Source organism: Ambystoma mexicanum, chromosome 5p (genome assembly GCF_040938575.1).
Source record: "Ambystoma mexicanum isolate Mex_15411 chromosome 5p, UKY_AmexF1_1, whole genome shotgun sequence".
Classification (NCBI taxonomy): domain Eukaryota; kingdom Metazoa; phylum Chordata; class Amphibia; order Caudata; family Ambystomatidae; genus Ambystoma; species Ambystoma mexicanum.
The window spans coordinates 204377710-204402378 of NC_090930.1; the positions used below are offsets into that span (position 1 = coordinate 204377710).

Genomic DNA, 24669 nt, shown 5'->3' on the forward strand with positions numbered 1-24669 from the left:
ATTGCCAATGGGATCCGTTTACATTACAAAGAACGACCAACTGTGGTCGAGGTGATTGATGGTTCTGCTTTGTCTTCTGGTCCAGTCTGCCAACAGTCCGACCCCTTGTGGCTCTCTGTGGAAGGGCACCTCGAACGGATTTCGTTGGATGTCATCAAGTCTCCCTCTTTTCCGGTGGTACTGGGCTTACCTTGGCTGTTATATCACAATCCGCAGGTCGACTGGACCGCTCGTTCCCTGGTGTTCTCTTCGACGCGTTGTCCTCGGGACTGTGGACTTCACGAAACCTTTCCTGCAATTTTGGAATCCCTCAATCCTGTTGACGTATCTGCCCGTTTATGTGCCACCCAGTTGGTACCTCACGAATATGCCGGATACCACAAGGCGTTCTCCAGGCCTGAAGACATACCATTACCGCCCCACCGGCACTTTGACTGTTCCATTGACATCCTGCCCGATGCGGTCATTCCCCACAGCAAGATCTATTCGTTGACTCAACTCGAGAAAGGCGTCCTACAGGAGTACATTAAGGATTGCCTCAACAAGGGCTACATAGTGCCATCCAAGTCCCCCGCAGGATTCCCGTTATTCTTCGTTAAGAAGAAAGAGGGTACTTTGCGCCCTTGTATCGACTATCGTCAACTAAATGAGATCACGAGGAAGGACAGGTACCCATTACCACTCATCCGGGACATCATCGAATCCCTGAAATCCGCACAAATCTTCACCACGCTGGATCTAAGAGGGGCCTATCACCTGGTGCGGATTAGGAAGGGAGATGAGTGGAAGACGGCCTTCAAAACACCTATCGGTCACTACAAGTACAGGGTGATGCCGTTTGGACTCTGCAACGCCCCGGCCGTCTTCCAGCGGTTCATGGACGATGTCTTTTCGGACCTTATTGGAATATCTGTATGGGTATACCTTGATGAGATCCTGGTTTTTTCTGACACTCGAACTGCACATGTGGCGCATGTTCAGGAAGTTCTCCTAACGGCCTGTATGCCAAGGTAGAAAAATGTCAATTTCACATGGAAAGCATGGAATTTCTGGGCTATGTGATCAGCAGCACGGGAGTGCGGATGGATCCCGCGAAACTGCAAGCTATACGAGAATGGAAACCGCCACATGGCGTGAAGTCACTTCAAAGGTTCTTGGGCTTCGCCAACTTTTATCGACGCTTCATTCCGCGCTTTTCTCAACTTGCCAACAGCCTAACCCGCCTGACCAGTACCAAGGTGCCATATCTCTGGGACACGCAGGCCAAGGAGGCGTTTCTGGAATTGAAAAAATCCTTCATGTCGGCTCCTGTTCTTAGACATCCAGACGATGAAAAGCCATTTGTGGTTGAAACAGACGCTTCGGACTACGCAATTGGTGCGGTCTTACTACAGCAAGATTCATTCACGGGAACAGAGCACCCAGTGGCTTACTACTCACGGAAATTGTCAGCGAGCGAGAGAAACTATGCGGTGATGAAAAAGGAATTACTGGCTATGAAAGCAGCTCTCGAGGAGTGGCGACATCACTTGCTGGGTGGGAGGTACCCAGTGGTGGTTCGCACAGATCACCGTAATCTACAGTTCCTGCGCTCTTTGCAATCCAGAACCTCCCGTCATGCTCGTTGGGCCTTTTTCTTCTCGCAGTTTGATTTCACCGTCACATACATTCCTTGTTCCCAGAATACGAAGGCTGATGCTCTGTCTCGGTCTCTGGAAAACAACATTGAAGGCGCCAAGGAACCGGAGCCTCTGATAGCGTCAAAGCATTTTCTATCGATGGTGACTCCCCAGCTCCAACAATTGATAGAAGCCACACGAACGGATCCCTCAAGATTACAGATACTACAACGCTCTGACATCAGGGAACGTGACGGCTTGTTGTTCTTCAAGGATCGTCTGTACGTTCCCACCTTGGAGCTCCAGAAGATCGTTCTACAGAAATGCCATGATTCCGTCGTTTGTGGTCACCGTGGAGTCCGCACAACACAAGAACTGGTTGCATGGCAGTACTGGTGGCCTGGGTGGGCCACGCTGGTAAAGCACTATGTGGATTCCTGCCCTGTATGTGCCCAGATCAAGATTCCTCGCAAAAGGCCCATTGGTCTCCTGAAACCCACGCCCACGTCTCCGTTCCCTTGGCATACCATCGCCACGAATTTCATCGTTGACCTGCCCCTGTCTGGTGGTTTCACGTGTATAACGGTGGTGGTGGACTGCTTCACCAAGACTGCTCATTTCTTGCCCTTTCCCAAACTGCCCACTGCCTCCCAGATGGCACGACGTTTTCTACACGAGTTGTATCGTCTTCATGGTCTTCCGGAGAAAATTCTATCGGACCGGGGATCTCAATACATCTCATCTTTTTGGGACCAACTGTGTCAGCATTTGGACATTCAGCGAGCCCTGAGTTCCGGCTATCATCCACAGACCAATGGGCAGACGGAGCGCACCAATCAAACCCTTGAGCAATATATACGTTGTTATGCCAATGCCACTCAAGACAACTGGTCGGAATGGTTGGACACTGCGGAAGCAGCTTACAACAATGCTGTTCATTCTGCTACCGGACTCAGCCCCTTTTTCTGCTCTTCTGGTCTTCACCCCAGATTGCTGCCAGTACGTCCTACGTCTTCCAGTGCCGTTCCATCTGCAGATGCCCTGGTAGCCCTGATCCGCAATCAACATCGCCTGGCGGCCGGTACCTTGGCAGTGGCACAAGCACGTATGAAGGAACAGGCTGACAAGAGACGGAGCCCTGAGCCTGTCCTTCATGTTGGGGACAGGGTATGGCTGTCCTCCAAGAATCTACCAGTACGCAATCTACCAATGAAACTGGCTCCCCGCTTTTTTGGTCCCTTTCGCATCATTGGGCGTGTTTCTTCTGTTGCCTTTCGTTTGTCTCTGCCACGTTCTTGGAGGGTCCATCCTGTCTTTCATGTCTCTCTTTTGAAGCCCTATGTGCCCGATGTTATGGGTCGCACCTGTTCCCGTCCTGCCCCGGTCTTGGTTCGGGGGGTCCCTGAGTTTGAGGTGCAGGAGATTGAACAGGCTGACAAGAGACGGAGCCCTGAGCCTGTCCTTCATGTTGGGGACAGGGTATGGCTGTCCTCCAAGAATCTACCAGTACGCAATCTACCAATGAAACTGGCTCCCCGCTTTTTTGGTCCCTTTCGCATCATTGGGCGTGTTTCTTCTGTTGCCTTTCGTTTGTCTCTGCCACGTTCTTGGAGGGTCCATCCTGTCTTTCATGTCTCTCTTTTGAAGCCCTATGTGCCCGATGTTATGGGTCGCACCTGTTCCCGTCCTGCCCCGGTCTTGGTTCGGGGGGTCCCTGAGTTTGAGGTGCAGGAGATTTGTGATTCACGGATTTGGCGGGGTGCTCTGCAACTCCTGGTCAGCTGGAAAGGTTATCCTGCTTGTGACCGCACTTGGGAACCACGCTTCGTGCATGCACCGCGCCTGGTTCGGGACTTCTATCTCCGCTACCCCTGGAAGCCCGGTGCTCCGGGGTTGTCCGGGAGGGGGTATGGTGTCACGCCGCGCGCTCGCTCGTGGGCGCCACTTACCTGTCCTGGGGTCCCGGGTCCACGGCCGCAGCGGTCTCCTCCTTCATGGAGGCTGTACCCGCGGTGGCGTCTTTCCCCACGCCGGCCCGCGTTCCGATAGGCTCCGTTGGCGCCGCCATCTTGCGAAGATCTGCGCATGCGCGGATCGTCAGTATCCGACTTCCCGCGCATGCGCAGTGTCGGAACATGCGTTCCAAGCCTCGCTTTGATGCCGGGCTTTAAATGAGCACCGCATGCACAGGGACAACGCGTCTCAACACGGCTGTTACTGTGTATGCGCTGCTGGAGCCCTGGTGTCCGTGCCTCAGCCTCTCCAGTTCCTTCCTAAGCCTAATCCTGCCTTGTTCAGCCTCTCCAGTTCCTTATTCTGCCTTATCCTGCCTAGTCCAGTCTTTCCTCCTTGTCCTCTCCCTGCTCCTTAGTCCTCCTACCCCTTGCTTCCCAGTCCTTGCTTTTCCTTGCCTGCCTCCTGGGTTAGGGTAGGGGAGTTCTTGTCTGGGTTTCTGGTTCCTTCGTTCTCCCAGGATAGTAGGTTTCCCTTGTCTGTTCTGTTGGCCCTTGCAGACCTTCCTCCTTTACCTGTCTTGTGCCCTGCCAATACCTGTGTCTTGCTACCCTCTTGGATGTTCCGGAGTTCAGCTTCCACCATTACCGGTGTCCTCATTAAGCCTTCTCTGCCAGTGGAAACACTGTCCCGACGCCACGTAAATACGGAGAAGTGCCACCCGTGGCGTTGGGAGTTGGTTCAGTGCCATCCTGTTATATATCGTTAGGAGGGTATTGGGCTGATTCCTCGCGTTACTCATTCATTGGCAAGAGATACTCCGACAGACTGGCAACCTCAACCCCACGGGCTCAAGGAAGAAAAGGTAACCAGCGATCTCGTGAAGACTCGTTTAACAGATGTCAGTAATTTACATATGCCAAAATATCAAATTCATCAACAATGTCACCGCGAAAGCCTTACTTTTATTTCCGACAGGCAGCGTTGGCTATCTGAAGCCATGTGGAAATAATGAAAAAAACATTGAGCACCAAGCCTCTGAAAAATCATGACCGATGAAATACATCATTAACTAGGTAACTATGGGAAACTGAGCCAGATGATGCTATCATTCACAAGAGTGTAATGATAATCAAGAGGTCACCAAGGTCATACTAAGCCAAATTATTTAATCTAAAGTAAATAGAATGACCCCACCAATAAATTGCACAGGGTTGCACAATATAATATATGTTTCAACCCCACAAAGCACCTGAGTGCACAAAACAGGCCATGTGCCAGACTTTTTTTTTTTTTTTAAACCTTGTCACACACAGTTAGGACATTAACAGACAATTATATAAAGGATTGTTTTAAAAATGTCTTGTTAAAAGATTGGCAAGGTAATAAACTAGAGCACAAAAACCTTTTTTTAAAGAATATTTATTTTCAGTTACAAAAGTCTTTTAAGTGGAACAAGTATTTTAACAAACATTAAAACAATGTAAATAAGAAGAGTGTGTCACAAGACTATTCAATCATGCTAATAACTGTGGAGGGGGGTGTGCAGTGCAATATGATTCAATAAGTCAATGTAAACTTCATTGCTGCATTATATAACTAGGTAACACACCCTGGTAATCCACCATCTTGGCAATATGCTCACCAGTGGTCCATTTGTAATATCTGCAACATGTTGTCATCAGCTACCTGACTTTCTTTTTTGACTATAATGTCTAATATCTAGATCAACACTTACCATTCCAATAGCTCCTGCAAAATACAAAGCAAGGAAAGTGTCATTTTGAACAGGAAATAATGCCATGCTCTCCATCATTTAAAAAAAAACCTATTTCTATTTTTTCAAAACAAATATGTGAAAGCACATTTTGCAGAGATCACGTCACATAGAATACTAGTGTCAAATAAAGCAGCTCATGCTCAAGTCTTCATTCATACCACGCAGCACCAATGAGTTCAGTCTATCCACCCCATACGCTTCTCTCTATAGAGGTTTCTTCGTTATATCATGTCCACTACTTGAGGTTTGCACTTCCTCCAATATCCCGATGTTTATCTGACTAATGTAATGAATAAAGTCTAGAAAATGTCTGACTACTGGTGTCTTCTCATTGTAGGTTTTAATGTTGGACTTCTGCTTGTTCATCCGGATTTGTGCTTTTCTGCTAGATTGCCCAACATAATAGATTCCAGAGGGAAATGTACTGCTCTACAATGTAAAATAATTCACAGATAGCAACGATTTCCAGCTGGATTTGTTTTCCTGTAGTGACTGTATACTATATTCCCTTTAATAACATTACTACCATTGCTACAATTTAACCATAGCTATGTCCCACTCTTCTTCCTATGTAGATAGTGTGTTTTTTGGTATTATCTCTGTCTGTTTGATCAATGACCCGGAAGATTTTGTCTACGTTAGCAAGCAAATGTTGATAGAGCTATGAAGATTGTAATCTTACATCATGTTAAAAATAACCAGTTCTCTTTATTTTGATCCTAAAGCTGCAAGACACAATCAAATGATCCAAATAAAATGAATGATAACATGATTTCAAATAAAAAGGTTGGGTTATTGTTCCACCAATTTTTCATTCCCAAAATAGTCAAAGTATTCTTATAAAAGGGGATATGGTATATGATCGCACATCAAGAAAGCACATCCAGTTGAAAAGCGTCACTTGCTGTCAAAGTTTGAACATTGAATAGAGCATAAAATGCCCTTGTGGGATGCATTATGTTGGAGAATCTACAAGAAAATCATGAATCAGGTAGACTGAATATAAGTTCAACATTGTAATGAGAGGCCACCAGTTTTTAAAATATCAATATTGTTTTTTAATGACTTTCAGAGTGATACAATTTCCATTTTAATATGTGATTTCCCAGTTTTCTAATTTGTAGAGATGTGTTAGATGAGCTAAAGTATCTTAGTTGTTTAGTTCCAAATTACGTCCTGTGACGTCAACATGGACCTGTAAGTGTTGGTCTAGATGTTAAAAATGATGGACAAGAAAGACGAGTAGGTGATGGCAACATGTTGCAGGTATTCAAAACAGAGAGCCCTATTGTGAGAATATTGCTAATTGATGCAAAAAGTAAGTTTAGGCTTGGAATTTCTATGAGATTTTCTATATGTTGATTAACACCGAAAGGCAATCTGTTCCTCGAAATGTGCTGATGGAATTAGTCTGCCTTGATTCCCGGTTTGAAAGATGTACAATTAAAAATGGATATAATGAAGTAAGACTTATGTTTGGTGATTATTCAACTACTTGAAAGGAATTGTTTTAATACATTTAAGTTGAGCCATTCACACCCCTCTCGAGTCCAGCGAAGTGCCTCCGTTTTCACATGACCTGCTTCCCGATGTATCGAAGCGGGTGGTTGGCAAGCTGCCATAAGAAATATCAAATTGGATTGAAGTCTCCTGTTAAAAAAAGATTGATCATTCCTTAATGTCATTCGTTGTCTGTAAAATGTTATGATCGGAACGCATTTCTTAAGTTACACATGATGCTGGATTGCAAGGGAAAGTTTGCCGCTTACGTGTTGATGATCAAACTTTGGCCAATACAAATACCCCTGCCTATGAAAAGCAATATATGGCAGGGTTATACTGAAGATAAAGAAACAACAGTTTCACCTTTTTAAACAGTCTTTCTGCCATCTCCTTCCCAGGAGGATAGGAAATGTACTGTGAGAAAGAAAGATCTTGTACTATGTGAAAATGGATTGAGTACAATTGAGACTTTTGGTGACACCCAATGGTGATCTCCGTTTTATAGATTAGAAAAAGGAGCCTAATAGGCCCCATTTTTAACCTGTGAGTGCCATCTCTTTGCTGAACATAGAAAACGTTAAAGGAAACAAGATCCACTTTCCCAGCAAAGTAGATAGGTCACTATTAGGGAACAATAAAATTCAGAAATATTAAAAAATAAACTTAGGGTGATCAGAAAGCCCATATGCCCATATCCTCATGCCAAGTATAATTTTGGAGTCGAAAAAGACGAAAGAAAAACACAACAGGAAATAAAGCCACACAATATGGAGGGTAAGGTAGACCTATACTACCAATGTATGAACTAACCAAGAAGCAATAATCACCTGTGATTCTATGTGTGATAACGTAATCCGGGGACTTCCACAGGTGTTGGCCCCAAGAGTTCAATATAGTGTCAATGTTCAAACTTTGGTTCCACAATCCTATGAAATATAGCGCTCGGATCATGGAGCAAAGTATTGAGCCTGTGGACACTTTTTGAAAATAGAGAACTCAATTTGAAAGGTAAATAAAAATATAATGCCCTGGTCTTCACTGAGCTGAGACGAGGGGACATTATAAGATGTCATTCCTTTTCTACAGCAATGTGCCTGTCATTCCCGCTCAAATCGTCTGGGATGTTCTATTCTAATTCTTTTTTCTGAAGCTGTACATTTCGCATGCTCTGAAACTAATTCAATGGGGTCCACCCTAATTGCATGAGGAATCGGCATCACTTTTATTGCTACATCCCCCATGATGCCCAATGCTCAACTATGTCACCTATTGAGCCACTCGGTATAAATGTTTGGTTACTGTGTGTGTGTGTGTATGTTTCCTGCACCAGTTCAAGTACGTCTATCAATAACACCTTTTAGAGCCCATATTCTTTCACGGAACAGCATAGTTCTCTCCATAAAGCGTGGAACGTATTTCTTTGTTCCACCGCTCCGCCTTTTGATTTGCTATATATAACTTTTCTAACCCTTTCAGTGATACCTATTCAGACAGCAGTTTGGGTTGCAGAGTTCACCCCCACCACCACCAGTAAGTCAACAATCCTCATTGGGCATCCATGGAAGACAAAAACAACCCATTTAACAATACCTATTGCGATTCCTGAAATGCCTGAAGATCAGACTCATGGCATGGTTATTCTTTTTGTCTTTTGTTAATTATTTTTTAAAAAATTCTAAATCGCTGCATTGCGTAGCATTTAAAATGATTTCACAGCCTCCGCTGAAGTTCATAGGCAACCATACCACCAAATATCCTTTACCTGTCGGGCCAGGGAATGTACATTACATGTCACCCTTGTAGGTGGTAAAGGGTAGTAGACATGGTAGAAGAGTTTCATCTGCATATTTCATACCTGCTCTGTGCACTAAAGACCCCTCAGCTACATAGGGGATTTTGATGTACAATACCACTGAGTGCCCATTTTTCTTTGAGCACCAAGTTGATGTTATTGTGTCCTTGCTGTATATAGTTAGATGTGCATTCTTTTTGGAGGAGGTAGCTGCTCGTGTAGGCTTCTTTTTAATGTATGTGTGTATTCTTTTTTCCTGAAGGGTCCTCAAGGTTTACCCGGCCCACAGGGCTTCATAGGACCTCTCGGACCACCAGGTTTCCAGGTAGGCCCAATGTAATGCTTGTTATTTGTCACATTTCTGATCCTTTTCTCTATGTGTTCTAATGCAAGAAATGAATGTATTCGCATGGGTAGCTCTGCTTTCTGTAATGCACTGTTGTTATTTACTGCAGTCGATGATGAGAGTCATGATTCATGGCTCTTGTTTATCAGCCACAATATTTTCGGTATTGGTCGTTTTGACCGAATCTAATGGTCCATTGGGTCTAAAAATGCTACCACCAAAGGTTCGAACACCAAAAGTTCGATCCTTTGGTGGTAGCATTGTAAAAAAAACAGGGGCTGAGGGGGTGTCCCCCGCATTGCCCCGCTCAGTATACTTTATAGTATAGTGAGCGGGGGTTGCGGGGGACACCCCCACAGCCTTCCGTTAATTTTTTTTTTTTTTAAATGGGGGCTGCGGGGGTGTCTCCCGCATTGCCCCGCTCACTATACTTTATAGTATAGTGAGTGGGGTTTGTGGGGGACAGCCCCACAGCCTTCTGTTAAAAAAAAGAAAAGGACCCTGCAGGGCCGGTTCACGATCACGGAAGTGAAAGGGAACTGGCGCCGCAGGGACCCATCGTGAAGAAGAAGGTAAGTGGGGTTTGTTTATGTTGGGGTGTGGGTGGGGTGTGTGTTATGGTTGTGTTGTGTGTGTGGGTGTGAGTATGTATGTGTGTTCGCATGAGAAAGGTACGAACGTTTGGTAGTTCGCACCCTTCTCATGCGAACGTTCCAGCCGTGGCAAATTCAGCCACGGTCGGATCACTTAGAACCATATTTTCCACCTGCAGATATGGCATGGGAGCTTTGAGCGGTGTGGGCATCTGATTTGGCATCATTGCGTTGCAGAAGCTCCAGCACAATCACAGACATTCTCAGCACATGTGGCAATCCCAATAACTTCTAGTTACCACAGGACATCCCAAAAACATTCATGGGCATGGTCTGAACTTACATGGTAATGGTTTTAGGAGTGAGTGAACTACAAAGCACATCTTTCAGTTTCATAAATCAAAGTGCCATCTGTTTAGTGGTCTTCCCAAATGATTTCCATCCATTGCTGGTTTTCCTTCTCCATCCCAGAGTTACCCCCTTCAGTGCTAAGGGCGAGTATGTTCATCCTTCTTCTGGATCCCGAAGGGCATAGGACCCCCTCCACTGCAGGAGCAGTGCTGCCTCTACCCCAGGTGAGGCAGGGGATGATCTACCCTGCTGCACAGACCGCCACTGCACATTTTCTATATTTGCGCCACAAGTAGATTCAAGATCTACTATATTGCCCACAAACCGAGGGAAGCTGCACCGTAACTGTTCCGTGCAGAACCCTGCTCGTGCTGTCCTGGAAGTGCGAATTTCGCACTGGCCGCCATTAGCCTCCTCGAGGCTAAAACCAACTCCAGGATGGACGCCCTTCTATCTTCGCCGGATCCTGCAGGCCACCACAACCTGAGCGTTGTCTGATTGGCTCCCTGCCTGCTTATCCTCCAATCCCGTCGCCGGCAGGCGAACGCCGGCCCACCCCCTAAGGCCACACACCAAGGCTTCCTGTCTGGAGCTGTAGGAGCCTGGTGCCTCAAACTCTGCCCACCGCTCTGCTCCAGGTAAGCTGACCTTGCCGCACTGTTCCCCGTAGCACAAACTGCTTCTGTCTCACCCCATAACAATGCACGTGGATTAGACTCTCCAGAACAACGTGATTGACTTACTGAAATGGAACTCTGCCTCTGTGTATCCACACACCGGCACCCCCCTAGTAAAGCCTCAAACGCATAACTTATAATGGTTTTTATCCCATACAATGTATTGCATTTCATATTCTGAATATCTCCTCATAATATGCATAAATACCATACAATGTACTGCCACTGTATTCTGCGCTTCCTGCCTTGATGTAAACAAATACAGCGTCTGTAAGTGTAGGCAGGTTACTGTGCTAGATACCTAATACTCACAGTAATCTGATTGCTAGCCACAACTACTGCTCAGATATTCTCAGCACTGCCACTTCTGTTTCCTAGACTCTACTGTTTGCACTGCCACTACTGTGCCCTAGCCTCTACTGTTTGCACTGCCACTACTGTTCCTAGCCTCTACTGTTTGCACTGCCACTACTATGTCCTAGCCTCTTCTGTCTGCACTGCCACTACTGTGTCCTAGCCTCTACTGTTTGCCCTGCCACTACTGTGCCCTAGCCTCTACTGTTTGCACTGGCACTACTGTGCCCTAGCCTCTACTGTCTGCACTGCCACTACTGTGTCCTAGACTCTTCTGTCTGCACTGCCACTACTGTGTATTAGCCTCTACTGTTTGCATATTGCCCATAGAGCTATCAGCCTTTCAAGGTGATTACTGTCCTAGGGAGTATACGCCAGTTAGACTGTTGCATCATAGATTATTACATCTATCCAACATGTACACCCTGCACCTAATCATTTGCATGTTAGACACCCTGCACACACTCGATTGCAGTCTAGATCCAGACAACCACACATACAACAGCAGCCTTAAGGCTAAGACCATGGATTTCCTGCCTAGTCCCTTCCAACATACCACGCTTGCAGACATGCACACTACTACACTGCACTCCAGACAACACAGACTTAGGACCCGCACTCACCCAATGAACCTTGCTACTATGCCCTCCTCCGTCACACTCAGAAATAACCACCTAGGATCGAGGACTATCCTTAGAGCAAACACCAGTCACCTCTGCCGACAGACATTAGCATTAGCAGCTCTAAGGTGCACCACCAGTTTCCCCTCCGCAATACTACCAAACAACCCTCCTCGCCGCGTAAAAAAGGAAGCCCAGCTCCCACTAAAATGAACAACCAACCCCTCCTCTATAAATGCGCCCTACTCAATGTCTGCTCGCTCAACGTCCATGCGTTAGAAGTTAATGATCTAATCACCAGCCAAGATTTAGACATAATGGCCATCACAGAAACATGGCTTCACGAGGCCTCAGGCCCACCCATCACAACTGCACTTCCCAAAGGTTACTCTATCCTCAGACAGGACAGGCTAGCTAAAACAGGAGGAGGAGTAGCCCTAATATTCAAAGAGAACATATCCATTAGACCTATACCCCACCAGGGAGAAAGAAATATAGACATCCTATCTGCCAAAATAGCTCTATCGCCAAAAAGTACCATAAATATACATGTTGTTTACCACCCACCAGGAACCCTGTCTGACTTCATAGGGCAATTCACCCACCTTCTAGGAAACAATATCAAAAAATCTACTAAAACGCTACTCCTAGGAGACATTAATCTAGGCTTCAACAACGCCAATGACAAAATGGCCACATCATTCACAAAGGACCTTAGTGACCTTGGCTTCTCTCAGAAAGTCACTTCTCATACACACGCAAAAGGTTGCATCCTAGACTGGGTTATAGACCATAACTGTGACACTACCATTGTATCCAATACTGTCCTCCCATGGACAGACCATAACTGCCTACAATTCACCATCCCCATAACTCCATGCGCCAAGCTTACCACACCAGCACCGGCTACTTTAGCCAGAAGCGCAAAAAAACTCACTGCAGAGAACATCAATGCCTATCTCAACAGCCCATGCCTAGCACTGCCATTCTCACCTGACCCCGTCATACTAGCGGAATTATTCAGAGACGCACTGACCAGTGCCATCAACACAGTCGCCCCGTTAGAAAATAAAAAAGAAAAGAAATCATTCCACTCCAACTCGTGGTTCACAGAAGAGCTCCTAAATCTGCGCAACTCCAAATGACAGGCGCTAAAAACCTGGCAGGCTAACCCCTGTGACACCACCAAAGATATCTTCTGAACTATCGCAAAAAAATACAAAGACTCCATATTCAAAGCTAAATCGGAAGCCTACAATAATAGAATCTCCTCGGCCAACTCTCAAACTAAAGAACTCTTCACCATCTTTAAAGAATTAACAGTACCTCCCACTTGCACTGACGAAATCGTTAAAGATGAAGCCTGGTGCTTCAGCATACAAGCGGCAATGCTAAAAAAAATAGACCTCCTTGAGAACGAAATCTCAAACCATTACAAAGCATTACCTAAACAGAACCACCAGGAGCAAACCCATCACCAATTCACAGGAATTAACCCTCCTAAATTCCTATTCTCTGAAATATATGAGGCAGATGTTCTAGACATCCTTAAACATCTCAAACCCTCGCTATGCAAGGGCGATTTATGCCCCTCCAAAATCATCAAAGAATGCGCTGAGCAACTCGCTCCTCTTATCACTGCCTTCATAAATGGCATAGACCCCGACTGCCTCAAAGAGGCTTGGGTACGTCCACTCCTAAAAAGAACCTACTGTAGACCCCTCTCAACCTAATAACTACAGACCCATAACAACAGTCCCATTTCTTCTTAAAATATTAGATAAGGCTGCCCACAGACAAATCCAACTGTACCTCGAAACCAACTCAATTCTAGGAAAGAGAGAATCGGGGTTCCGCAAAGGACAACGAACGGAAACTGCCTTACTAGATCTTAAAAACCAAATCACCACCATCCTTGACAAAGGCAAGCCTGCCCTACTTCTGCTCCCAGATCTCTCAGCAGAGTTTGATTTCGTCGACCATAACACCCTCACTAACCACCTCACGCATGCAGCGCACTTCTCCAATCACGCAGCAACCTGGATCACTTCCTTCTTAGAAGGCAGAGCCATGAAAGTGTTCTCCAACATAGCCAATGCAGGGCCCACTATCATACACTGTGTTGTACCCCAGGGATCTTGTACCGCCCCCACACTTTATAACCTATTTGCAAAGCCTATTGTTGATAAACTGGATGCACTTGGGATCACATTAACAAACTATGCTGATGACACCCAGGTGCTCCTTCCCCTCACCGGGAGCTATCTCCAAGTCGCCTCAACCCTTCAACAAATTTACTCCACAATCCAAGCCTAGATGGCCACGAACGGCTTATGCCTCAACGGGGATAAAACTGAAATCCTCATTCTTGGACAAAAATCTACGCTAGCCGAACTGGATCCAACCTATCTAAACTTCTGCATTGACAACTGTGTCATCCCAGTCCTATCTTCAGTTAAAACGCTCGGAGTCCACATTGATGCTACACTTACCATGGATAAACAAGTTAGAGCCATTGTATCGGCCTCCGCATTGAGTACCAAACTGATCAATGCCATAAAGCCATTTCTAACAAAAGACAACTGCCTCTCCATTGCTAGAGCCACCATAGGAGCCAAATTGGATTATTGCAATTCCGTCTTAGCTGGTACATCAAAAAAAAACCTAGCCAGACTCCAAACCACAGAAAACAACTCTCTCAGGGCAGCTCTCAGTATTCCTAAAAGCGAACACATCTCTCAAGCAAGAAAAGATGTACACTGGCTACCAGGTAAAGACCGAATCACTTTCAAGATTCTCTCCACCGCACACAAATGCATCAACCTGACCGCACCCTCTTACCTGTCGGACACTCTAGCTAGAACACGATCTACAAGACCCACAAGAGTAGGGTACACCAACCAACTTACAGTTCCGTGAATCACAATGGCCAAGGCAGGAGGAATAGGATTCCCTTATCTAGCACCTAAGCTATGGAACGCACTACCTACAGCCCTCAGAGCTGAAACCTCTCTCCATGCCTTCCGTAAAAACCTAAAAACTGCACTCTTCAATTAGCTGATAGCTCATTGTCTGTACATTGCTTGCAGCTATGCTTTCGGCAATTACTGTAACAAGCGCCACAATGCCACTTCCTTCTGTATGTGATACGTGACTGTAACTGAGCTATTAACATCTACTGTAACCAGCGCCACAATGCCAACGGGCTGCTGTGCGCTTAACAAATGTGAATAAATAAATAAATAAATAAATAAATGCTGAATTCCCCCATAAGGAATCATTGTTGGCTCCGCCCATTCCCACAGTTAAGTTGATGTCTGATACTTGCATTTGAACATCGGCTTTTATTTTACTGAGGCACTGCAGTTAATGGCAACAGTTTCTTTGCTGCCCAAGTCTTTGCAAGATTCAGGAACGTTGTATGACTGTATTTACTGGCCAGGAAGGGCCTCTCTGTGCTGCTTTATGTTTGTGTATTCATATTTCTAAAAATGATTGAAATCCTGATGGAGTTTATGCACTTTTTAGGGTCCACCTGGCCTTCCTGGATATCCTGGACCTAAGGTAGGTGTCTTTTGTGTTGTGTTTTGTTCTTTCTTGTGGTTGTAGCAGAACTGGACCTCTGATCCGCTGACCGGTAATAGGAGTAGAATCTGCATATGGGCTTCCCTTGGCTCGCCTGCTTGGTAGCTGCGTGTGAACCATCCAGGACCTGGTCTCATGAGAGGAGTGAAATGGGTGAGGTATTGGATAATAATACGATGACTCTCAGGAGGGGAATGTGTACAGACAGATGTAGTTTATATGCTTTGTATCTCCTCAGGTTAGGTGCATCTTGGAGGAGCTAAGGGTATTTGCAAAATCGTAGGGTGGGAGCATTTGTTTTCTCCTAACCATTAGCGTTATGTCAGCCTCAGGGTCAGAGACACTTGTGTGGCATCCTATCTTTCCGTCTAGTCAGGGATGGGTGAAGGGGTGCCTTGTTGGATGCTCTACCAATCTTCACTTATCTGCAGTGCCGGGCTACCTCGAGAAGCAGGCTTAAATGGATGTGGCAGGAAATTGATTGATCAGATCTAGACCTTATGCTGATGCTCAACACTGGAAAAATGGGAGCATGCACTAAAACCTGCTTGAGCCACATTCAGAAGGACGGCCCGCTATTGATCTTATTTGGGGTCATGGCTCCTCGTGACAATTCAAAGGAGCTGTCGATCGTTTGAGTCCTTTGAGAAACATCGTTTTGCGTTTCGAACGGGAGGTGTCACCTGCAGAGCGCTGGTTAGAAGAAGAGGCAGCATGAGCAAAGCCTTAAGCCCCATTTCCTCCTGGTCTAAGGATCAGCTACTAGTCATTTATTCACATCATGGGGAAAACGTAGGGACATGGAAGTAGTCCATTAATGGCGAAGTGCATTGCAGCCCGTCCCGGAGAACAGAGGCAAAGCTTGGTGATGGATGCAGCAGAAGATCCCTAGTGATGGTGAAACAGGTAAGGAGGCATTGCCTAGAGAGCAGGAGCAATGATGGGGAATTTCATTGCAGCTTTTTAGACAGCTGTACTTCTTCAGCCAGTAATGGCCACCTCACCTAGGCACTTCTATTTCAATGAAAAGACCTCTTTGTGGTTAGGGTCAGCACAGTGACCAGATCCCGAAAGGCTTCCAAAGGGTGCAGGGGTGTTGAGACTCGCGTCAAAGCTGGTCCTGCCAAAACTAGTGGAGTATTGTTCCTCTCACTTTGATAGCTGGAAATCTGTTTTTTTCGTAGGTATTCGACAGCACATCATGGCCAACAGCACATCATGGCCAATAGCATTGTATAAGATTTCGAAGACCAGGAGGGGTTGCACACAGCTAGTCTTCAAGCCAGCATCTTCTTGCAAGTCCAGTTGCTCTGCAGGTTGTTGTAAGCAGGCCCTCCACATGTATAAGGCGCTGGGATGAGGGTGTTCCCAAATTCAAACTTAGCTGGCATCTTTCCAGGCAAGCTCTCAGGAAGTGGTTTCACCCTTGATTGCAGGCGCCCATTCCTATTTTTCTTGATCTGCCCTTGATCTGAGCAGCCCCTGGAAATAAAGGACTGGCAGAGCCAGGACCATATATGGTCTCATCCATATCACACACATGCTCTAACAGGATCAGGGCACTACATACCCTATCGCTGGATAATGAGTAGACTCTACTACCAGAAAATGATCGACCAGCTGAGCCCTCACAGCCAGATATACAAGGTTATAATTATAATTGTTGTTTTATAACACGTGTAATATCAGGGAGTGGTTTCTAAGCGCGGGATCGGGATTCGAACCTGTGTTGCGCTGCGTTGTCTTGCTTCCAAGACAAATGCATTGACGCTGAGCTTTCTATCACACAAGAAATAAAACAGGGTCGATGCTGAGACCCTGACTGATGGGGGCCATGTTATATGGACCACATCGGTATTCATGTCCTTGATGAGCTCTAGGAGTTCAGCTCTTGCAGGAAATCAGGCAACCAGAAGAGGCACAAGTGAAATAGTTCCGGGTTGCTCTCTCCGGGCTGCAGCTTAGACCTTTGCGCTCACAGACGCCTACACAGGTTTCTCCTTCAGAGCGCACTGCAGACCCCACGGGAGCCTTGATCATCCCACAGTAGGAAGCCCCTGCCACAGAAAACCGACCACAGCGGTTGTAACATCCGCCGTATGAGAACCAGAGCATTCAGGGGTTGCAAAGGGCCTGCTCGGGGAGCGTAGTGCTATAAGAGAAGCCACACACCATTCTTTCTCAACCTCGATGCAGATGCACAGGCTCTAAAAGCTGCTGTTCCTCACCAATGCTCTCATATCCTCCATAATCCTTGGCAACATACCTCGCAGCGCCAAGATTACACAGGTACTGCACCATCTTGCGTTCCTGTCTCAGGACCCTACTTTCAAGTTAGGATCTACACTATTTGCTCACTGCTCTTTTTTTCTCCTGCACGACTGTGTACCTGAAACTGCACTTATCAAGCTTTTCTTGCTCATGTGCTTGTATAACATAACAGGTGTATTTATACAGTGAATGTTTAGCCACCTAGCCACATTGGGGTATCTTGATGCAGATTGATTGATTGATAGTTTATTTATATAGCGCCTATACAAAATGGGCCTCATTACGACCCTAGCGGTAGGGGGTTAACGGGGCCGGTAGAACTGCCGGCCCGTTAACCCCCCCTACAACTCATTACGAGGTCTGTTTGTGGGACCCGCAAAGGACAGAATCCTTAGCGGGTCCCGCGAGCAGACTAGGATGCTAACAACGGGCCCGTCATTAACGGGCCCGTTGTTAGCATCATCCCCATTCCCATTGAGCCCTATGGGGGCTGAAATGGGATGTACCGGGTCCGAGTACCTTGAATGGGGAAATACCGGGCCCTCCAAGATCGGAATGGCCCAGTATTTCCCTATTCAGGGAACCCGGACTCTGTACCCGGAGTGGGGGTAGCCATGACGCAAAAAGCGGCATGGTTACCTCCAGGGTCGTAATGAGGCCCAATGTGTTTCAAAGCCTTTCAGGCAAGGTAGGGAACAAGGGAAAATACAGTGACAATTCTAAGTCCTTGATACAATAAGAATGTGAAATTAACTATCGTACTAGGCCTGGCAACATTTCAGATAGTGCAAGAGCTTTGACAATGATAAGAAGAGGAGGGAGGTGGGGAAGGATATGAGAACAGAAAAGCGGCTAACGTACGAGGCCTGACAACATTTCTGATAGTGCCGGAAATTGACAAGAGGTGAGGGGGGGAGGGAGGAAGTAGAGGAACAAAGCAAGCAACTGTCGTACTAGGCCTGATGACATTTCAGGTAGTACGGGAGTGGGGGGGTGGTAGCAGACGTTGGTTGTTACCCAACTCAGTGCTACTCATTTTATCGATCTCTGAAGGATGAAGGGACATATGAACCTGCTGGAAATTGAGCCTGTGACCATGATGTTAGACAGAGGTACCTATAGTGGATGCGTAGAGCCACAGACCCAGCATGGATGCCTTAAATGTTGATGTTCTGCAAAAATTGTTCACATTTATATGCCTTGTGATCGGCAAAGGCACTTTTGATTTTGATGTAATTACTGGTTTTTTCCTATTATTTCAGGGGAACATGGGAGTTGGATTTCAAGGAGAGAAAGGCGAAAAGGTAAAGAATTGGCAAAGGAAATGCTCAGTTGATGGTCCAGGTCTGCTTGTTTGTGATCCTTGGCACGGGACAAATGCAATACATCTCAATTATTCATGGTCAGGATTAGAATTTCTATATGACACTCTGGGATCTGCACTAATTATAATGTGATGTCTTTCCTTCCACATAGGGTGATGTTGGTCGGCAAGGTGATCCAGGCCCAGACACGACGTTTGGAACAATGGAGCTGGTGGGATTTTCAAAAGGACACAAAGGGGAGAAGGTTTGTACATTTGTATAGCATTACCGATAGCCTGAATAGAGTGGGTCCCCCAGTCCGGTCCTCAAATGCCCCCGCCACACCAGGTTCTCAAGGTAACCCCTGGTTACATGAGGTATTTGGGGTGACTATTCTGCAGTGAATCTGGATCCTGGGCGGTGGTCCTGGAGGCCCCTGATGCAGGCTGTTTTTCTAGTTCATCGGAACAGTAAACATGTGACATGTGCTGTGGCCGACTGTTGCATAATGTCATCTTTGCAGTGGTCCTTCAGTGCAAATGGTAAGTTTCAGGAAAGATGTTCTTTTTGCACCCTTTCCACCATAGATTCCTAAGGGACCACCATTCGTTGAGCTTGTTTTGATCCCTGTCCTGGCTTTTTTGAGGTCGGTAATGCCTTCTGCTTTACTGCGCTTGCCTGGTTTGCTCATTCTTGTGTTGAAACTGGCTAGTCCTTAAGATTGTCGGTACAGAGAGACAATGCCTCTCTTTATGAATTCTTGTATTTTTACACATGCACACAGCACCTTACCACAATGTGCAATTAGGGTACTTTGTATCCTGTGAAGATTCACTGGATCATGCCACCTCTCCCCAGAGGGGAGCTCTTACCTGTGAGGCCAGGGAGGTGAGCCTGTATCCAACATTCAGCATAGGGGTGGCGGCAAGCGGGACCTCACAGGGAGGGACTCCCCTCTTGGGGACAAGGACTCCCATTCTGTCAAAGAACTCCCTAAGCCCCTCAATGAAAAGTCCACTGTGTCATCAGGACTTCCTGGGACCCATCCAACCCAGGTCAATGTTTGTTATTGCAACATCACAGAATACAACCAACAAGAAGACAAACATACTGGGAAGAAGAAGAGTCTGCAAGATATGAACATTACTCAGTGGTTGAAAGCCAACCATACTTGGATGAAGAAGATCGAGCGACTAATAAAGAATGCACACGGAAGAGAGACAAAGGATTTCACGTATGCGCTCGGAAGAACCCAGCACTTTCCAAAAAAAAGTAAAGAAGGACCAACATACAGTGTTGTTGGAGCCGGGAGTTTCAAAGCTGTCGAGACGGAGAAACAAGGAGAGCCCGGGAGGTCCTCAGTCGAGATGACGCAGGCAACCGAGAAGGGAAGCAGGCACGGAATGGTCAGAACCCCAATCCATGGATGCCCAAGAGAAATACAAGCAGTGGTGTGACCCAGAAGAGGTGGACCGTCTAGTCCTCAAACAACGGTGAGACTGTGAGAGAACAGGCTGCGTGGAGCCACGTGTTGAAGCAGTAAGGAGGAAGGCATGCAAGAAGTGTTCGGGAAACCCGAGGAAGCCTGACCCCACAGGAAGACCTGGTGACATTGACCCAGCAGAATGAAGGTAAAGGGAGCGGCAGGAGAGACCTGAGAGGTGTGCAGGGCAGGAAGAATACAAGGTACTAGTCATACTCGTCCCAGTGGGTGTGAATACCTTAAAGAAACTGAAGAATACCAAGGGACTCGTCATACTCGTCCCAGTGGCTGTGAATACCTTAAAGAAACTGAAGAATACCAAGGGACTCGTCATACTCGTCCCAGTGGCTGTAAATACCTTAAAGAAAGTGAAGAATACCCAGGGACTTATCTTACTCGTAACTGTGTTTGTGAATACCTTAAAGAAAGTGGTGAATATAGAAGCACTCAGTATACTCATCGCAGAGAGAGTGAACATCATAAAGAGAGGAAATGGCATTTTGAAGCTCAAGTCAGTCAGCCCAGGAAGAGGTTGATAATTGAACCAAGTGTAGAAAGTAATAAAGACACTGCAAGCGTCCCAAAGGAATAGGTGTCACGTCCCTATCTTGAAAAGCCTAAAAACTGTATCTAAGGATCAAAAGGGGAGACCTTCGAGGTTGAAGAGTCACCTAGAGGATCCAAAGGAATTTGTTCATGTAAGTACAAAGAATTATTTGAAGATAGAATATTGAGGCTAGAAAAGCCTATCCATGAGAAGGGAGTCATTCTCCTGGGCCTATTTTCTTTTTGATGTTTTGAGTAGTGGTAGGATCAGCACATGTTGATTTGGACAGCACTATTGGTGATGAGCAACCTAGTTAGTTTTGTGTTAGGTAGCGCAACCCCTTTTCTTAGGGACAGATAGGCCTTTTTACTATGTTATTTAAATAAAAGTTGGTAATATTGCCATCACTTTGTCTGCCTCCTTCTTCTGACCTACAACAATCCTTATAACTTTGTATATAATTGCTTTCTGGTTACCTTGACTATGTGTCTGAGCCAAGCTGGTGGCAGCTGTGGGATTTTTAACCTTTTTTGAAATGTTTCCTGTACACTTTTGAATTTACTGCAAATGGCTACTAAAGGTGGCTAGCACCCTAAAATGACCAGGCCACACGTTTCTTGCTTGTTCTTCGGCCTTCCTAGGTCAGGAAATGCCTCATATGGGAACCTCTTTCCTTGGGAAAACCGTGGCCTTTGCAGGCAGGGGGCTTTGTGTGTGTGTGAACCAGAAGAGGGGGCTGGGACTGACTGGGCCCAGTGCACATCCTCTGGCCCTGAAAAGTCTCTTGCTGGACAGAAGTGTTAACCAGTGGTTGCCCATGATTGGACAACTATCTGCTGTTTGAATGGTGCAGATCCTTACCATTGGTAGGCTTAGGCATGCTCCCAGCCTGACACCTGGATAAAAGGAGGACTCCTGCAACTGTTCTGCAGATCATGGTTGTAACCAAGTCTTCTATAAAGAAGAGCAGCCCGCTGAAGACCAGAGAGCAATGCCTGCAGCTAAGCAACATCAACTCCAGTGATTGTCTGGTAAAGCCCTGCTCATCTGCCTGATCTCAAAATACCCTCATTAGTGCTTCAACCCTTGGACTGGTGGGAACAACCGGACTCGGCTCCTGCTCAGGCATCCATGCCTTTTGAGCCTTAGGGAAGTGTCCCTGGACCACCCGTTTGACTGACCAGCTCCCTCTTAGGTTACCTTGCTGCAGACACCATCATTCTGAGTAGAGCCTTGGAACTTTGCAGATCTCCCAGCTTATGCCACAGGTCATCTGCTCCTGCATTTTCCACCGTCTCACTTCATGAGAAGCTGTGCTGGGGCTGATTCTGTATTTGCCACTGTATGATCTCCTTTTGCCACCTGACCTTTGTTGGAACAATCCTTCTTCAATTCCGTGAGGTCTCCTGAAGGGGTCTGCACTGCAGAAGTATTCACCTTTCTTCATTTGGGGTATTCTTCTGGAAGCTAACTGGAACCGTTTACAGTGCAACGCGACCGACAGCCAACATGGAAACTGACCTCTTCACTCGCAACCCATGGGCTTTCCTCACTCAAACCAGATGTGAAGACTTTGTTCCCAACGGATATCGGAAGACCTGCAGTGGTATCTGGAAGAATCTGAGTCAGGAGGTACGTTAAAACACGTTTATGTCCCCACCTGCCCTCCATAGGGAATATTGGGTGTAATGTCCTTGCCCTAAGTCCCTCTTGCCTGACCTCTGGTCATTGAACCTGGGCTAAGGATCCTCTCCTATGTCTTACCTGAGGAACAGGATTGAGTGGAGTACTTACCTGATTTTGGGTAAATATTTATTTACATTTTTAAAAGGTTCTAATGCCCACCACAGCTCACTGCCTCATTTCTGAAAACCTTACCTGAAGAGGCTGCATATTTGAACTTCTGACTTTTGGCATAAGACCCCATACCACTGCAGGGGTGGACTTCATAAAATTGAGCAAAACTCTAATTGTGCTTCTTTGGACTATTTATAACAATTTTTCTTGTATCTGAGTATTCATCTGTTTAATACTGGTAAATAATTTGCAACTTTATTCTAGTTTTGGTGAATGTGTACCTATGTTACGTATGGTTCTGATTGACAATATTTACCTATGATTTATACATGCTAATGGCCTGATTCATGAAATCTTTTGCTCTGTTGAAAAGTGACTTTGCACTGCCGACACAAACTCTAATTGATGGAATTGTGCAAAGCATATTTCTGCAGTGCAAAGTCATTTTTGCAATACAAAATGACTTTGCACGGGCTTTGCACTACAAAAATACACTTTGCACAGTTCCATGAATCAGGGTTTGTGTCTGAAGTGCAAAGTCACTTTGAACCGTGCAAAACATTCCATGAATCATGCCCTTAGTGTGTAACTGAAGCCTAATAAATAGCTGTATTTTAATATACTATACTTCCTGTCAAATCAGAATGATTGGTGTTGCCCTGTGTGGACTCGTTGTAGCCCTAGACCACTCTCACACTTTTCCTGAGACCAAGCCTTGACTGCTCGCTCAGCTACCTTGATTGGGTTTTGGCTAACCTCTCAGTGTCTTCCCTGTTTACCACAAATAGGGTGTCCTCCCAACACCACCAGGGCTGATTTTGGAAACCCATCTTAACAAGAATTTCAAAAGATGTTTGCATCCGCGAAACGGTTGCCCCGCACCAATGCACTTCATTTAATTTTCCAAAAACGTTGCCTTGGTTTGTGCTGATCTCGGAGACATTGGGCCTCATTATATGTTTGCCGGAGTGGCAACTATAGTACCGTTAAGGATGTCAGTACCGTAGTTCCCGGACCAGCAAACTATGAGTTTATAAATAGTACCGGTGCATCCATCCTCCCCATTCCCATTCAGCCCTATGGGGCCGAATGGGAACGGGGAGCATCTTTTTTCCGGCGCCTGCAAATGGGCAATTACCGGGTCTGGTAGGGCCGTAATGACCCAGTAATTGCCCATTTGCGGGCGCCGGAAAAAGTTGCAAGTTTGCCGGCAGCCTGCCGGTTTTACCAGCAAGGCTACCGCCAAACTTGTAATGAGGCCCATTGAGTATTGCTCTTGGTGCTGCAGAGGAAATGGGTGCTTTCTTACTCCAATACATGGACGTGTATCACTTCACTTGTATACCTTCTGGGTCATTTTGGACTAGGCTACCTAGCTTGCATGACGTGTTGACTCCACGCATGTAAAGACAACACACGGTGCAATATTTAAGCTGTGGCCTTTGGGCATGATCTCAAACCCCACTCCCAGACAATGCCACCTTTCAATAAGCATGGGGGCAATGCATGTTGTCTGCGTTTGCCCCTGTCTGCTTTCCATCCGCTGGGGTATGTATGACTGCCTCGGATCTTCTGCCAGGGTTTCTTGTCTGTGTGCATAAGATGCAATTTGAGGTTATGTTGCGGGAAGGGTATGATTACGGTGCCTCCTCCTGCACACTCGGGTTCTTCCCCAGGGGCCTGTCTTTTAACACGCACTGCCTCTGTGATGAGGGAGTGGAGGAACTGCGGGCGCTCAGCTAATCTCGCCACTCGAGGGAAGGAGGATGAGCCAGGCGCCTCTTAAGTGCACGCACAGTCACACACACACCCAGCCTGCCTTGCACGTGCTGCTGGGACGAATTTCGGATCCGTTTCTTTGATTCAGGTTCACGGTGTGAATACAGTCGTTATCTCATAACTTATGGCCGTATGTTTTCCTGATGCATAATGAACATCCCGTAGTTCCTTCCGGTGGATGCTATTTACGAATTTCTTGTGCACCCCCGTGAAAGGCCACTGGTGTTCTGTTAAAATTAGAAAGTAGGACAAATACGCTACATTCAGGCTTGCCTCGCTCAGTACTACCGCACCAATGAACAGCCATGCCAGGAC

General features: G+C 46.3%; 1 protein-coding gene across 2 annotated transcripts in view; it reads left to right on the top strand.

The window, feature by feature from the left end:
* COL4A6 (collagen type IV alpha 6 chain) overlaps window positions 1–24669 on the top strand; it is an 856046-nt gene that overhangs the window by 564111 nt on the left and 267266 nt on the right. For both annotated transcript variants that reach the window (XM_069612628.1, XM_069612629.1), the window contains exons 10-13: window positions 8910–8972; window positions 15117–15152; window positions 18707–18748; window positions 18921–19013. In XM_069612628.1, coding sequence (XP_069468729.1) covers window positions 8910–8972; window positions 15117–15152; window positions 18707–18748; window positions 18921–19013 — 234 coding nt within the window. The remainder of the gene's footprint in view (window positions 1–8909; window positions 8973–15116; window positions 15153–18706; window positions 18749–18920; window positions 19014–24669) is intronic.